The 17,291-nt window shown below is 29.0% G+C and overlaps 3 protein-coding genes across 5 annotated transcripts; 1 reads left to right on the top strand and 2 right to left on the bottom strand.

Annotated features, from left to right (window-relative positions):
* Nucleotides 1-1,218: 1,218 nt before the first annotated feature.
* On the bottom strand, nucleotides 1,219-10,920 carry LOC122521799. The gene is made up of 16 exons (XM_043642540.1): nucleotides 10,479-10,920; nucleotides 9,756-9,915; nucleotides 9,351-9,577; nucleotides 9,015-9,255; nucleotides 8,476-8,633; nucleotides 8,104-8,395; nucleotides 7,656-7,969; nucleotides 7,197-7,422; nucleotides 4,308-4,393; nucleotides 4,024-4,183; nucleotides 3,695-3,930; nucleotides 3,250-3,517; nucleotides 3,007-3,164; nucleotides 2,628-2,919; nucleotides 2,245-2,543; nucleotides 1,219-1,459 (listed from the first exon to the last, which is right to left on the bottom strand). The coding sequence occupies exons 1-16, from the start codon at nucleotides 10,599-10,601 to the stop codon at nucleotides 1,274-1,276; spliced, it is 3,426 nt and encodes a 1,141-aa protein (XP_043498475.1). The 5' UTR covers nucleotides 10,602-10,920; the 3' UTR covers nucleotides 1,219-1,273.
* Nucleotides 10,921-11,941: 1,021 nt separating this feature from the next.
* LOC122513861 (isopentenyl-diphosphate Delta-isomerase 1) lies at nucleotides 11,942-12,962 on the bottom strand. Its single transcript, XM_043630339.1, has 2 exons — nucleotides 12,687-12,962; nucleotides 11,942-12,568 (listed from the first exon to the last, which is right to left on the bottom strand). Exons 1-2 carry the CDS (start codon nucleotides 12,960-12,962, stop codon nucleotides 12,107-12,109), a joined length of 738 nt encoding a protein of 245 aa, XP_043486274.1. The 3' UTR covers nucleotides 11,942-12,106.
* A 905-nt stretch (nucleotides 12,963-13,867) lies between these two features.
* LOC122513578 (protein CLP1 homolog) lies at nucleotides 13,868-16,340 on the top strand. 3 transcript variants are annotated; one of them, XM_043629992.1, is made up of 4 exons: nucleotides 13,868-13,990; nucleotides 14,080-14,345; nucleotides 14,524-15,581; nucleotides 15,682-16,340. In XM_043629992.1, exons 2-4 carry the CDS (start codon nucleotides 14,247-14,249, stop codon nucleotides 15,791-15,793), a joined length of 1,269 nt encoding a protein of 422 aa, XP_043485927.1. In that variant the 5' UTR covers nucleotides 13,868-13,990; nucleotides 14,080-14,246; the 3' UTR covers nucleotides 15,794-16,340. The 3 variants fall into 3 exon arrangements, with proteins under 3 accessions (XP_043485927.1, XP_043485940.1, XP_043485934.1); XM_043630005.1 differs by having other exon boundaries at nucleotides 13,868-14,020; nucleotides 14,106-14,345; XM_043629999.1 differs by having other exon boundaries at nucleotides 13,868-14,020.
* Nucleotides 16,341-17,291: the final 951 nt, after the last annotated feature.

The raw sequence follows: 17,291 nt of genomic DNA, 5'->3' as shown, positions 1-17,291 counted from the left end.
TTTTTTTTCTTTTTGGTAAAAACGACTTAAGGTCTCTCTTAAGTTAGACGGAGATTATTTTTCCGACATTATTCGTCCTCTTCTAATATAAAGGACATCGGACATCGTATAAAAAGGGGCCAAGCGGATCCGGCGACAGCTGGTTGGCTATTAAAAGCGGCTTAGACCTTTACCAGAACCCCCTTCCTCCTCCACCTCCTCCTCCTCTTCCACTTCCTCCTCCACCTCTTCCTCCGCGTTTCGTATCCTCACGAAGGATGATGACTATGGCAACAACGACTATGATGGGCATCCTGGACCATGACGACAAACGATTTTCCCTTCTCTCATTTTCTCTCTCACACTTACTTTTTATCTTCTCACATCTTCTCTCTGTACTTCGAAATTTTGCACCAAACGGTGCCCGCTCATTTTAAGCTAAGAAAGTTGAGGGATTTGGGGGTGGGGGGTGCGGGGGTTGGAAGAAAGCGTTTGCTTCCACCGTCTCTCCGCTTCATACTTTTTTTTCCACAACCCCCCCCCACTTTCCATCCCACCCCCCTAGAGTATATCTCTGTCCCTTCGAAGGTTGATGGATCGCTAAATGAGCCGTGAAACACGACATCCAAGAAATTTTCTTTACCGATGCTTTGATAACGTGACGAAATAATAACAACAGCAACAACAATTGTAACAATATTTAAACGAAATGTATAAATTCCCGAATTAGGTTTTGGAATTGAAATATAAATTATGCAAACGCGTAATTATTTAGCGTTAAACTTTTTTTATGATTATATACGATTACGTACCAATATCATATTTTATGTGTACGAATATTATTTACGAATATACATACATTTTTCTTTTTCGTTTATTTTCGAATTTAATTAAAAGTCAATAGAAAAATTATTCGCTTGATAAAAAAAATGTATCAGATCTGTTCTTCCAACAAAAGCAATAACAACTTATCTACGTAATTTGTTTATTATGAAATATAGATTAGATGAGCTTATCAAAGAAATATAATGAAAACACTTATCTTATCTGTGATAATAAATCTACGATGATTTAAAATACAAATTTATACAATAAAATTATTATATTTAGATATCTCTCAGTGTACATACACGCTAATTAGTTCAATAAAATATTTCAATATTTAATCCATATTATATATATATATATAAAAAGAAAAATATATAATTTATAATATGTACTTACTTTAATGAATAAATGTTGATAACGAGATGGTAATTTATTATGGAAAAAATATCACACACATACATTAGATTCATTTTAGGACGTATAAAAATTCTTTCCTATAATTCATGTATAGATCATCTAAATAATCGCTTATCCATGGCATCCACGTACCATTAAAATTTTCAGGATAAGATGCAGGATCTACGGATTGGTACGTTTGATTAACGACATCTTTTCTATAACCATCGATGTAGTTTAGTAAATAAGCGGCGACCTGTAAAATTGTTATTCTTTAAGATAATCGATAAAAACTAATTTGCAATAACAAATGTTACATATATGGCCATAATTATGAAAGTTAGTTTTAAGTCTAAGTCATATATATATCTCTTGTTTCGACATATTTAAAGAATTACATTTGAACACTAAATGAATTCTAATATAATATTGAAATAACAAAACATTATCTGACGGTTCATTTTTTACAATATATCGTGAAAATTACATTGAATTAATTTAGTTTAAAATAATGTGATGTGAAATAACTGATAAACGCATTTTTTATTTTTAAATTTTGACTTATGGTAGATCACTTTCATAATTATTAGCACATACAGTAACTCACAAAAGTATTTGAACAGTTACCATGAAATATTTTATTAATTATAATAAATGTATTATATAGGACACACTTACCGACATATTATTAACATTGAATGAAGGTATGACTCTGTAGATTATACAGGTATAGTTTCAAGCAAATCGAAATATATATACAATAGTTATGATTTATTTCTTACAAACGTAACGATTGCTGAAGCCACAAAAGTATTTGGACACATAGAACTAAGATCAAGAAATAAATTGTAACTATTGTATATATATTTCGATTGGCTTGAAACTATACCTGCATAATCTACAGAATTATACCTCCATCCAATGTTAATAATATGTCGGTAAGTGTTCTATACAATACACTTATTATAATTAATAAAATATTTCATGGCAACTGTTCAAATACTTTCGTAAGTCACTGTATATCATTTTCGTTTGGTTTACCTCAGGATAATATTCAGAAATATCGGTAGTTTCGCAAGGATCGATAGAAAGATCGAACAAACAATGATCAACGCAATACATCAAATCTTTCGGATGTTTACAAGTTACTTTGGTACTTTGACGTAGCTGTTGGATTTTCTTAATCGTCAATTTTTTTTTCGCAACGATTGATATGGCACGACCTGCCAGGGATGACATAACATCTAACGGTTCGTATTTTGGATAAGAACTGTCTGTACCGTTATCTCCATAATAACCGTCATAACCATAATAATCGTCATAATTAGAAAAATTTCCATCTGCACAATATTGACGATTGATTAGATATTATCTCGATCAATTTACAATCTAATCGATTCAATAATAACAAATTTGTTATTCACATTTGAGCAACTTGTATTTTCCGATAATGGCAGCCTCGTCGCCTATCTTATTGTCAATATTTAACAATATATTATTTCGTTTACTTCTACGACCTCTTCTAATTGTATTCCATTGGTCAACACCGTCAAAATTGTTCAAATTATTCAAATTACCACCAGCAGCTGAATACAATGTTGGCAACCAATCGGTTATGTGAATTAATTCATTGGAAATCGTAGATGATTTTTTTATCAATGGTGAATAAATACAGGAGGCTGATCTAACACCTCCTTCGAACGTAGTGAACTTCAACTGATGAAAGATATTCAATAAATATATTAAGAAATAAAATAAGAAATAATACAAACAAATAGAAAAAAAATATCTTATTCGTGTTACCCCACGTAGCGGATAATTTGAGCCATGATTTTCCAACATTCCAAAGGTTTGTGCTCCATTATCACTGAAGTATAAAATTATAGAATTGTCTAACAAATGAGCTTTATTCAATGCGTCGACTACACGACCAACAGATTGATCCAAAGAATTTATCACACCTGCAACGTTCGAAATAACGAACACATATTTTATATTAACAAGTAAAAAACCCTTTTGTTTTGTTTTTCTCTTTCGTTGACTTACCAGCAAGTTTTCTTCTATTAATATCCTTGATGTATCCAAAAGTTTTATTGACTATCTTCATATCTTTAACTTGCAATTCTTCGCCATTGTCCAAACCACTCGCGTGCGTTGCGAGATGGGCTATTTGAAGATACAAGGGTTTAACCGGATCATGATTGGAAATAAGTTTTTCCGCTTCATCGGTAATAAGATCGGTGAAGTAATCGGTTGAAAATTCCGGAGAAAGTTTATTCGGTGTGTCACGATGCAGATCATTTCCCACGTGCGACTAGAAACGATAACGCGATTAAAAAATAATTACATCATCAATTAACTTTCATTATTCTTCTTCTTCTGTTTTTCCTTCTAATCAACTAGTTAGTTGGTTCAACGACCATTTATAACTAGATAAGGATTAAATAAAAATGAAAATCTCCTTTCTTGAAATTAAAACAAATCAACTTACACGAGTATTAATCTCCTCAACAGTATGATTAAAATATTGAATGTAACCATTGTAGAAACCGAAATAAGTGTCAAAACCGCGTCTGGTTGGTGTATAATGTGGCGCGTAATATCCTACGTGCCATTTTCCTAATAGATGAGTCGAATATCCTAAATCTTGAAGGTATTCTGGCAACAATTTGTAACGTTTAGGTATGGCACGTTTTTCACCAGTTAGTAAGGGAACACCTTCCATACCTGAAAAAAGTCAAAATCAAAATTGATATAAAATCAACAATATTATTGCTAATTTATTTTTTAAACAAATTTTTTCAATTGTAAGATACTTACCCTGTCTAATGGGATAATATCCGGTTAAGAAAGCTGTCCTTGAGGGAGTACACGTAGGTAATACGTAATGTTTATGTAAAATTACGCCATTATAAGCCAACGCATCTATATTTGGTGTTGGAATTTGATCAGCACCGTTGAAACTCACGTCGTTCCATCCCTTTTAAAACGAAAAAAGAATTCAATCCGAAATTTAAGAAAAATAAAAAAACAACACAACAACAACAATTAACACGTCAATATTATATCATAAAATTTTGAAATAACAATGATTATTGTCGTACGAGATCATCGGCTATGATGACGACGATGTTAGGACGACCTCGAGAAAATTCACTTGAAAAATTTTCAACATTTTCCGATCGGATCACTGAATAACAACAACTTATTAACAAAATTAAAAACGAAACGTTCAAATTGTTCGATCTTCTTTTCATATTCGTTTTCTTCTTTTCTTATTTTATTACGTTTATTTTTTTTTATTGTGTGTCTGTGACTTTTTATATTTAATTAAATTAAAACTTTTCTCTTAGAAGATAACTCACATCGCAGTGAGCAAGGAAATGAACTCACGCGTTCTTCCCGAGTTTCTTTATAAGGTTGTCGTTGAGTTACTATCATTGATAAAAGCATTTAGAATCATAAATGTATTTTAATATATTAAGATAAGGCTGTGTAAGTCGTACTTTTACCTACAAAGTACAGCTACAATTTTTTTTTACTTTCGTATCAGCAAAATTCTTCAGACCCGAGCTTAAAAATACGACGGCCCCAAGGCAACGAAAAAACGTATTTATTTACGTTTGATTTCGTTCATTTCAAAATTTCGCTTTATTACTTTTGATTGGAAAATTTTGTATTTTTAAAACGATTTGTAAAAAAGCACCAAAAAATCAATCCAAGAAAATATACAATTTTTGTGGAGCCTTAAAAATAAAAAATTTTGGAGAAGGGGCCCCTGTTGCCCTCCCCTAAATCTACGTTCCTATAATGGAATGAATTATTCATTATTTTCGATAATATTGCTAAAAACGAATAGTTTGTACTTACATACATAGACATACGTTTAGCAGGCCCACAAATAAGATAAACAAAATTTGTTAGTATATATATAGGGATGACAATAGAAATTAATAAAAATAAATAATGCACATTGTTTATTGATATTTAAACTTTATAAACAATTATATTTCATTTTATTTTTACAAAAAAATTACTATATAAAAAATCCAATTAAATATCCAAAATCCGACTCGACAGACTATAGAGAAAACGATTTCGAATATTTAAAAAAAAAATCGCATTAAAAAATATTAAAAACTGTATGAGTTATCATGTCGGCCGTGGTGGAAAAAGTAATTTCGATAAAAACGTGTTTTAGGTTTTAAGTGTCTCAAATAAAGGAAAGTTATCTGCGCGCACCAAACTCTCGTCGGGCAGTCACATTTTCTACCATAACTTTGGATCTATGGGGAATTTTTGCAATTGACTTTCACAGAAATAAGCCTAAAACTATAGAGAACAACAATCTGTTTAGAAAAAAATATCGATTTATGGAAAATTCTAGACGTATGTAAGGCCTTAATTAAACTTATGGCTGTTTATTTATAATTATAAAGAAATTAATAACGATACAGAAATATTTTTGTAATCATTGTAAAAATTTACTCTTACACACACACACACACAACTTAATTACTATTTTTTAAATATTATCTAATAATTATTTTTGTTTTATTTTTTTATTCTTAATTTAAATTATATATGACACTAATTTTTTAACACTTTACCGACCGCAACTATGATTTATAATTATGTGATATATTATGTGATAATTATGTGATAACACTTCACAACTTTTATTTAAAAAAAATATATTTAAATTTAAACCATAAAGCAAAGAAGTCTCGAGTCGCCGTTGCGCTGCCCCCGGCGATTAAAGAATTCAATAAAAAACAGTCTGATAAATTGGGAGGGGAAAACAATTGAAACCACAGTTCTCTGTTCGTCAAACATTGCTCTGCAACAATGTATTTCCCTACACAAACATGGAAATTAAGCATCACCGCTGGAGAAAGAAGAAAAGTCACGCGTACGTGATAGCGGCCGATAACGGTTGGCAAAAAAAAGTCACGTAACAATGGCCGGCAAAGTGTTAAGAGCATGTAGATAGTTATTTTTCTTACTTCGTTATCAATAAAATATAAATGAATTCAATGTTAAACGAAGTATCATGCAATACATTAAACAATTTCTCGTTTATATATAAAATTAACATATTTTATATATAATTTGTTTCTTTTGCTTAAGCGATACAATTTAAATAAACTTACAATATATTTAATATATGCACACACATGTGACAATTCAATAATAATAAATAACATTTTTAAATAATTTATTATTTCAGTTGTTTGATACGATCATGTTTTGAATTAAAAATAACCTTGATTGTAATTATCAATATTAGCTTTAACAATGCTTCTCATTTGAAATAAAATAATCTTTAAACAAAGAAGAAATATAAACTAGGTCAAAATGATTTGTGAGATTATTCCGTAGTAAATCTTTAGTGCGCTCGCATTTATAATACCATTCTAATTTAACAACGATCGTTTAATCATTGTAGTATCGTGTTAATTTAATCAAATACATCAGACAATCGTCATAATAATCGCTCGATATAATCTCCACGGAAATTAATATTCGCGAAAATACCCGATATTATCTGTCCATTATTTTTTTTTCTTTCAAACTTTAATCATAAATCATAAATTTATAATTATGTGATATGCATTTACAAAAATTAATAAAAAATTATTAAATGATTTAATAACACTTCGATTAATCGTATTAATTTTTTTTCCTTATACGCAAATACAATATTTTAATTTATACGAATTGAAATCTTCAATCACATAGATGAATTGAAAAATTATTTCATCCTGACATGCAAATAATTATACTTTCAACTTTTATTTAAAAAAAATATATTTAAATTTAAACCATAAAGCAAAGAAAAAAAGCGTCGTGGCGAACTCGTGTAACGTCATTTGATTTTTTTTTCTAATTTTACATAAATAATAAGTAAACAACAATTCGCGCGCGCGAAAAGATTATTTTTTTTTCTTTTCTCTATTTTCTTTTTTTTTTTAAAGTAATTTATCTTTATGTTTCATAATAGAGCACGTTAGTTAAAAGCATAGTTGTTATGGGAAAAATAAAGTATAAGAAATTGATCGTAAACGTAGACGCAGACTGCGAGTTACTAGGAACCAACCAAGGTTCCCAAGTATCGTTTGTTCTCCTTGGATCGGCTCTCCAATCAATTGGCATTCTGTATTGATTTATCAAAAAACGTCCATATTTTTCTAATATATCGTCCAATTCTTTAACGATCTAAAAATAAATAAATTTGAAAAAATGTTTCAACGTAGAAACGAAACCAATTAATAAATGATAATATTAGGGTGAACCAAAAGTTCGTGCATTTATTATTGTGTTATAAATTGCAATAATAAACTGCATAACGGATTGTTGTTTTTCTTTTCTGTAAAATTTACTTTGAAAATATTAATTTAAAAACGCAATTATTGATTCATCCTAATAGAAAGAATATCGTATTAATGTACCCTTGGATATTGATTTGCAATGTTTCTCGTTTCGCAAGGATCATTTTCCAAATCGTAGAGACACTGCGTAGCGTTGCAAGCCGTTAAAGAAGTTCTAAGTTGATAACTGAAATTCGATTGACAGGTAACCGTAGCTTCTTGACGTAAATGTACTATAGTGCTAGGTTGAGTAACCGGTCCTCCAAGATAATAAGTAATACTATCGGAAACAGAACTTTTCACTATTGAATCGGCATAGGGTGGAAGTTCAACCGATTGATCGTATTTTTCTGGATCACCGTAATATACATCGTAAATACTATGTTCAGGTGGTCCTAAAAATAAATTATTATTGTTTATCCATTATTAATATCTTATATATAAAAATATATATAATGTAATAAAATAAAAATATATCATATTATATAATAATAATATATATAAAATATTATAATATGAAGAAAATTACCTCGAAGTAATTTAAAACGTTTGTATATCGCACCCTCTATCTTTCTACCATAATCGATATTTAACAAAAGACTTTCCCTTTCTTTACCCGTTTCCAAGCTAAGTGCATTCCATTGATCTATTCCATCGATTTCACCTAAATCTTTTAGATCACCACCTGCCACTGAATATAACGTTGGTAACCAATCGGTTATATGTACCAATTGATTCGACACTCGTGCAGATTTTTGTAATCTGGGAGACCAAAGTACAGCCACACCTCTCACGCCACCCTCGTAAAGAGTATTTTTCGTCTATCCCGTAAACATATATGAATAAAAATAATATTTTATAATTATTAAATAAATATTAATTAATAATTAATAATTCTTACCCCTCTTAATGGATAATTCGAACCCCAATTTCTAAGCCTTCCAACGGAGGGTGCTCCGTTATCGGTTATGAACAATATCAAGGATTCGCTTAACATTCCTTTCTCACCCAATGCATGAACAACGTTACCTACGGATTCGTCCAATTCAACCACCATCCCTAGACACATTAGGAAAATATCAAAATAAAATGCATAACTGTAATATAAAAAAAATTTTTCAAAATTCAAAATTTTTCACAAATGATTTCTGGACACTCAATGACCGGAAATTAATTTAAAACCAGTTTGACAATGCTACGAGTATACTATGTTTGTTAGTTTACGATAGTAAGAAAAAAAAGATAGTACAGGGTCATTAATCAGGGTCGTAAAAATATTTACTCGGATTAAGGAGGTCGTTCAAATGGAAAAGCTTAAAAATATACTACAGCATACTACAGTAAAACCTTTACTATCAGAATAATTAGGGAAACTGTTCGGATACCGGAGGTTTCAATTTGAATATTCAACTATGTATCTTGATTTTGTTTTATGTGTACTTGCGTATTTTCGCCGATTAGGGTCTCTGATATGCTTGAATTCTCTATCTTTGTAATAATCTTGCGGATTTTCCAAAGGTGCGTGTACAGCGAGATGCGATAATTGAAGATAAAGGGGCCTTGAAATTTCGTGATGTTCAATTATCCTGATAGCTTCTTGAGTAAAAAGATTCGTAGCGTATTTATCGGAAATTCCGTATGCTGGATCGTCCCCTCGATGCATATCGTATCCGGTCATATTCTAATAATATATCAAATTATTATTATTATTATTATTTCTAATGTAATCATTACTATGATACATAAAATACTGGTAGAATTCTCTCTTTTATTTACCTGATACGAATATCTGTAACCATAATACGAGACATGACTATTATAAAATCCAAGAAACGAATCGAAACCTCTGTGCAAAGGTGTATGCTGTGCGGTATGATAACCAATATGCCATTTGCCAATTAATTTAGTCGTATATCCCAAGGATCTCAAACGTTCGGGTAAAATTTTAATATCCAATGGTAGACCCCGTGGTTCGCCACCCCTAATACCGTCTCCTTGCATTCCTAAGTTTTATCATGAATTTCTATATATTTTTAACAAATAAATCAATCAATCTGGAGACGGATGATAGTGATAAAATAAATTGAAGAAGAAAAATAAAACATTTCTCTTCACGATGAGGACGATGATGAATAACGATCAAACGATGCAGATAAAAAAAAACTTTCCCCCATTCCTTACCCATACGAATTGGATAAAGTCCTGTAAAAAATGCTATTCTTGAGGGAGTACTCGAAGGTAATACGTAATGTTTGTTTAAAATAATCCCATTGTATCCAAGTGCATCAATATTAGGGGTTGGTATTTGATTAGAACCATGAAATCCAACATCGTTCCAACCCTATAAATTATTAAAAATCATAACAGAGTATATTAAAAAAAAAAGAAACAAAATTAACTATACAAATTTGGATAAGAGGCGCTTAAATACGTCGAAAACTAAAATATTATACTTTCTGATTGAGATATGTATTTATTCTGATCTTATCATTTCATTGATCTTATAATTTCAGATTATGACGAAATTTGACTAATATGTCACATATTTACACCTACGTGCTCTTACCTAATCGCTCTTTACATATATTTGTTCTTTCCTTCCTCATTATTGAAAATATTTAAAATATAAATGCTCACATAAATTACTATTAAAATTATATTTAAGATTGAAAAAAAAAAATATCATTGCCGGTGATATACAAAACTCTTATTTCAAATAGTTCACTTGATTTAATTAATGCGGTTAAATAAATTTTTATTTTCACTGTTCACGAAATAATCAAAAGATGACATTTTTATTTTCATCGTAAAACAAAATCATAAATATACGACATTTTTATTTTTTGCTATTGTTCAAGCAATTATCGTTTATTTATATTAAATAAAATATTTCTATTTTCTTACCAAATCATCGGCCATGAAAATGATAATATGGGGTGCGGTCTTGTAAACACCAGCTGTACATTTCGTACAAAATTTGATGATCAAAATAATTATAAACACCTGTCGAAACTTATTGAAAAACATTATTTACGTTGAAAATAATTGATAAGAGAAAACTTGAATACATAATATCGAAAATAACGAATCGGTTTATAATCGTTTCTCACTAAATAAACAAAATCCTCAAAGTAAAATATTTTATGCACGATATTTAACAAGATGCTCCTACAATTTATAAAAGAACAGAGATGAGAGATAAACAGGTTTATATAGTCCACCCACGAAAGGAAACGTTATGAATGAACCGTACGAAGGGGAAAGGAAAGTTTAACAATGATTCAAGCAATAAAGAAGAAGATACATGTTTCAACTAGGCTACTTCTCATCTTTCTTCTGATCTACTACGCTTATTCAATTTTCTAATGACGTAAGATATATGCATCTATTTTAATTATTTTTTTTTTATCCTATTTCTTTTTTTTCTTTTTTTTTATCAATAAATAGAAAAAAGTAATGAATAGATATAAACTATATTTCTCTCTCTATCCTTTTTCTTTCACATAATTGTAATAAATATTTTCGTTAATCTATTTAATTCGAGCCATAAAAATTAACATGGCTCTTATGTTTGATTATATTGCCTAATTCGGTATCGACACCATCTATTAACTTAATTAACGATTTAATTCAAGGTCTTTTAACAAGATAACTAGTGACGAAACATTATCAAGAATCATCAGCGTTTATTTTAATTTTTCGAGAAGAATTGAGCGAAAAAATATTTCCAGGATCATAGACCAAAATATATTAAACATATGCTATTTCATTAAAATCTTATTCTTTATAAAGATTTTCATAAAACTAACGATTTTTCAAGGTTATCAAAGATAACTTGTTTTTATGAAAACAACAATTTTTTTTAGTACAACGTACATAAAATATATATATTTTATTAAAATTACAGGATAATGCTCCTAATTTAATTATAATTACATTTTAGTCTTAATATTTATTACAATGTGTTATTATAATGTATAATTTAATAATATATTTTTTTAAATGTTGTTAAATCAACATACTAAATTGTATAAATTAAGTAAACTGAATAGTTTTATCCATTAGGCTATTCTATTAAGAATTTTTAATGATAAACGTGCAACGATATAATTTTTTAAAATGTGGATGTTATTAAAAAAATCAAATAAATATTTGTTAAATAATAATATAAAATATAAATAAAAATAGTTGAAGATGCAAATCGGATAGGTGTATGTTTTAGACTGCTCATCAAAAATGAAATAGAAAAGGAACGTGAAGAATGTTTGAACACAACGCCTGGATAACCATAAATAATTATTAAAAATATAGACAAAACATCCACATTTAATTATGCTTTTTAACCAAGAATGATATTAACCAAGATATGATATTAACCAAGAAAACTTTTATAGCACAGCCATCAAAGATATAATTAATATAATAACATATAAGGGTTGGACCTATTAGGCCTGAAAATTGATTGTAAACATGAAAATAAAACATATCGCATAGATTGTGCCTAAAAACTAAATAAATTATACCAATGCCCATTACAAATATTTAGTTATTATGGAATAATCTTGTACTCTATCTAAAGTCTTTAAATTATCCCACCACAGATGTAATTTATGCTGAAGCATAAGGCGGAACCATGGTGTTAACGGTGCTTCTATCGTTCGTGCAAAATCATTGATCGTTGATCTTGATACCCATTTAACTTCACTCACTTCATCGGGATTAGGATCAAGAGTTATATAATCTTTTTGTAGAAATAATACGTAATCTATTTCATGTTCGCCCCAAACTCCATCTCCCAAAGAAAAGTAATGGATTCTTGATAAATAAAAGAAATCAGAAAGATTGATCTCCGAGATTGGAATACCCAACTCATAATTGAGTCTTCTTTGTGCTGCCCTACGTATACCAATTGCATCATCTTCTAAGGTTTCTCCAGATATTTCCGCTAAAGGATGACTGCAGCAAGAATTTGTATAACAGTCCGGAAACGTTATCTAAAATAGTATAACAGGTTAATAGTTAAAGTTAATGAATACAAAATATATCTTCATTTATTTGACTAACAATCATCACTTTTCTTTCAAAGATAAAATCGGTAATATAAAGTTATACCTTCCATGGAGAACGTCTTTGCAATAACAAATCACCATCCCGATTAAATAAGAAAACACTAAATGCTCTATGAAGTGGTAAAGTACCATCATTTGTAACTCTATGACAATCTTTTTTAGATGCTTCGCCAATAGGTCTGTCAAATTCATCGACAAGTATGCAACGCTCTTCCAAAGCGGCTTTTTGCAGCGGAGCTATTTGTGCCATTTTATAACCTCTAACATTAGTTGTTACTTTACTTATTATAGAAAACATACTTCTACTTATTTTATCCATTTTCAATTGTATTTATATTTTCACAGTTCTTACTGTCTTGAAAGTCTATCTAATACTAAACCATATGATGTAAGTAACAATATAGAAAAAAAATAAAAATAAAAATAGAACTTATTTAAATTTATTATCATATATTATCATGAAATAACATTTTTATGACCTGAACAACTTTCTTATTTTACGTTCACTTAACGCACAAAAACAGCACAACATATTCCACAAATAAAAATCGTTTTGTAGGTTGGAAAATTCATACAGCAAAATTTTCGAACTTTCTTTTCATGGAATGCGGTCAAATTATTGCATCGTCTTCGTTTAAAGTTCCAATGAATTACTTTTAAAATTGTTATATAAATGTTACATACATTGACACAATTTTTGATATATTTCTAACCATTAAACGATAATAATCAAGCAAACGTTGATAAACGAATAAAAACAGGAAATACAAAAATGAATATAAATTATTTCAAATACTTAAATTCGTAATACTTATAATTATATGAACTACTGAAGTTGAAATTATCTACGTTATTATCATTATTTTTTCCTATAATAATAAAACATTATAATTCAAATATGTTTTCTATTTTTGCGTGTCAAAAATACATTGTCATTTGATATTTCGAATATAGATAACTTTATTTTAATTTCGTAGAAAAAACGTATTTTTCATGATACAAATACAAATGTGAAATTTAATCTAACGTTGAAATTTTTAAAGTAAAATTATTCTGTGCAGATCGACAAATAATTTTTGGACAAATATTCCATAAATGTTCTCATAAATGTTAATAATTTTCTTTAATTAATGAAATTGTAACTTATGTTTGTATTGTTTAACATTATTTTGTTAACATTATTGTTTAATGTTATTAAATAACGTTTTTTTTCTTATTCTTTCTTTAAAAATCTTTAAAATTATTAATTATTATAATTTAAGTTAGATTTACGTTTAGAAATACGTTAGAAATATCGTGCTGTTAAAACGCTCGTGCATACGTATTCTCGATGTTTATATGGTACCAGTAAGTTTCATCATATTTTCACAAAAAAAGGTATAAATATATTCTCTTTATAACAAAGTAATTTTTAATTTTATATTAATATTTATCAGAAAAAAATATTTAACTCTGACTAAAGTGTACTATCAATAAAATACATAACCTAACAAATAAGGGATACGAAGACTGACGAACAAATTGTTCAAGTTTTAAGTTCGAATAACTTAATATAAAAATAATAACAGAAAATTTGTATAATAATATAAAAAAGGGAAATAAAATGTCAGACGAAAAATCTACAACGCAAGAATTTAAATTAGACGCCGATTGTGAGTTACGTTTTGAAGTGGAAAACAAAAATGAGAAGGTTACGTTGGAGGTAAAATTTGTTCAATAAATATTCTTATTTTTATATCGTTTTTTCATTTAACTATTGGTTGATAATTTGATTAGAAATAATAATATATTTTGTACATTATTATTATTCTTTTTTTTGTGTGAACACTTACTGCAAAAACAACTAACTATTATTATAATTGTTTCATGTCACCATCAAGCTAAAAAATGGATTGGCTGAAGTATTTGGAACGGAATTGGTGAAAGGTAAAAAATATGAATTCAGTGCGGGTGCTAAAGTTGCCGTCTTTACATGGCAAGGGTGTACCGTCGAACTTGTTGGAAAAACAGATGTTAGTTATGTAGCGAAAGAAACACCAATGGGATTGTATTTAAATTGCCATGCAGCTATGGAAAGATTGCGAGAGACAGCAGAAAGTGAAGATAAAAGAGGACCGATAACTATGGTTGTAGGACCCTGTGATGTAGGAAAGTCAACTCTTTGTAAGATTTTATTAAACTATGCAGTTAGAATGGGAAGAAGGCCAATCTTCGTTGACTTGGATGTTGGACAAGGCGATATAGCAATACCTGGTACAGTTGGTGCATTATTAGTAGAGAGACCATCCAATATAGTAGAAGATTTCAGTCAACAAGCACCGCTTGTTTTCCATTTTGGACATAAAACCCCATCGGATAACGTTGCTCTGTACAATCTTCTTGTAACTCGTTTAGCTGAAGTTTGTACTGACCGACTTCAGGCTAATAAGAAAGCTCGAGTTTCAGGAATAGTAATAAATACTTGTGGTTGGGTCAAAGGAGACGGATACAAATTATTGACACATGCTGCGCAAGCATTCGAAGTTGATGCTATTCTAGTATTAGACCAAGAAAGACTTTACAACGAACTTGTTAGAGATATACCACCTTTTGTTAAAGTCGTCTTCCTACCAAAAAGTGGTGGAGTTGTTGAAAGAAGTCAAGCACAAAGAACAGAAACTAGAGATCAAGGAGTACGTGCTTATTTTTATGGATCAAAAACACCTTTATATCCACATAGCTTCGAAGTCAAATGGAGCGAAGCAAGATTGTATAAAGTAGGAGCACCTGTTTTACCTGCATCTTGTATGCCACTAGGAATGAAAGCAGAAGATAATTTAACTAAATTAGTTGCTGTTACGCCGGGTCCTAATTTACTACATCATTTACTATCTGTATCATTTGCAGACTCTCCTGAAGATGATGTTGTACAAACTAATGTTGCTGGATTTGTTTGTGTGTAAGTTAAAATAGATATATACATTTATATATTTAATCGAATATTATCAACCTATTCAAATATATATATAGTATACTTAATTTTATTATTTTAATTACAGTACTAATGTGGATGTAGACAGACAAACGTTTACAGTACTCAGTCCTCAACCAAGACCATTACCAAATACTGTTCTGTTATTTTCGGAAATTCAATTTATGGATAGCCATTAAGTTTAATTATTTTTATTAAATAATAGTACAAGCAGTGCTTTAAGTAAATTGATACTATGATAAATTGAAAGTATTTATTAGGATTAATTTTAACGCGCTTTTTTTATTTTTGTATTTTATAGACAACATCACGTAGCCCCTATTACCGTTATCATGAAAAACAAATTATTTTTATAAAATGTACTTGGAAGAATAGCTTGATTGTAGAATGTATACTTATATACGTATGTTACGGTCAATATAGTAATACGAGCATTGTATATATTAGCCAGAGAATCTATGGAATGTCTGAAATTTGTACATTGATATACCTGTATATACGAAAAAAAGGATGAAAATAACGTCATTTATAAAAAATTGATACAAATATATACAATAAGTAACTCTTGTCAGCGCGAACGTATTAAATGTATATAATAGCTATTTTATATTTTCATTAATTGATTGATTTATGATGTAATAAAATTAAATAAAATAAGCTTCATTATCGTAATACGTTTTCATAATCGTTTTTTAAATTTCCCGCCAATAAAATTTCTAGTGTAAATTCAGCCTCTATTAATAAGTTCTTTATTTTAAGTTAAAAAAACACGAGAATTTAACTTAGATTAAAAAAAATAATTAATAAATAAATGGAGAATATTCAAGAATTAAATGATTTAGATGTTTTTTGTACCGAGCAACAATTACGAGAAAAAATATATGAATTACAAGAAAAATCGGTTGGTATAGTCTATTTCATACAAAAAAATTTTGGTACCAAATTTTAAAAATTTATAAAATTTGATAAATAAGTATTTTTAAAATTATTTATGTAGAATTTTAAGAAAATATTTGTATATTTTTGTTTCTTTGTTTAACGAACAGGATACGTTAGAACAAACGCAAAGAGAATTATTAGAAACTCGACATACTTTGTATAGTTCTAAAACAACACTGGAAAACGAAAATCAAACAAACAATGAATTAAAAATGCAGTTATCAGCAGCTATTAATATGATCAATCGTTTAGAGGATGAAAAAATGCGAACTTACATGGAACACGTTCAATTAAAAGTTAATTACGATACCATGATCAACGAACGCAATTCTTTGATTGAACAGACTAAAATTACGAAATTAGAAATTATAGAAGCTAATATCAAACTGCAAAGCGCAGAGGACAAAATATCATCTTTGGAAATGTTAAATAAAAATCTGGAAGAGTCTCTAACTATGTTAAAAAATAATACTTTGAAAATGGTAGCAACTGTTGAAAAGTAAATAACAAATAAAAATTGATTTTTAATTATTATTTGTAAAAATTTAAGATATGTGAAGCCAAATTTGTAAAAATGATTGCAGTGAGATTGCTAAATTCAAAAAGGAACATCAACATTTGCAACAGTCATGTCAAATGACAATAGATCTTAATAATCGTTTACAAATATTTGGATTATGTGCGCATAGTATACATCAAAGAGACAAAATTGAGATACAACGATTGCAATGTAAGTTA

The sequence above is a fragment of the Polistes fuscatus genome, unplaced genomic scaffold (assembly GCF_010416935.1).
Source record: "Polistes fuscatus isolate 324 unplaced genomic scaffold, CU_Pfus_HIC Scaffold1, whole genome shotgun sequence".
Taxonomy (NCBI): domain Eukaryota; kingdom Metazoa; phylum Arthropoda; class Insecta; order Hymenoptera; family Vespidae; genus Polistes; species Polistes fuscatus.
Note: the sequence above shows the minus strand (reverse complement) of the source record. Positions and strands in the feature narration are given on the sequence as shown.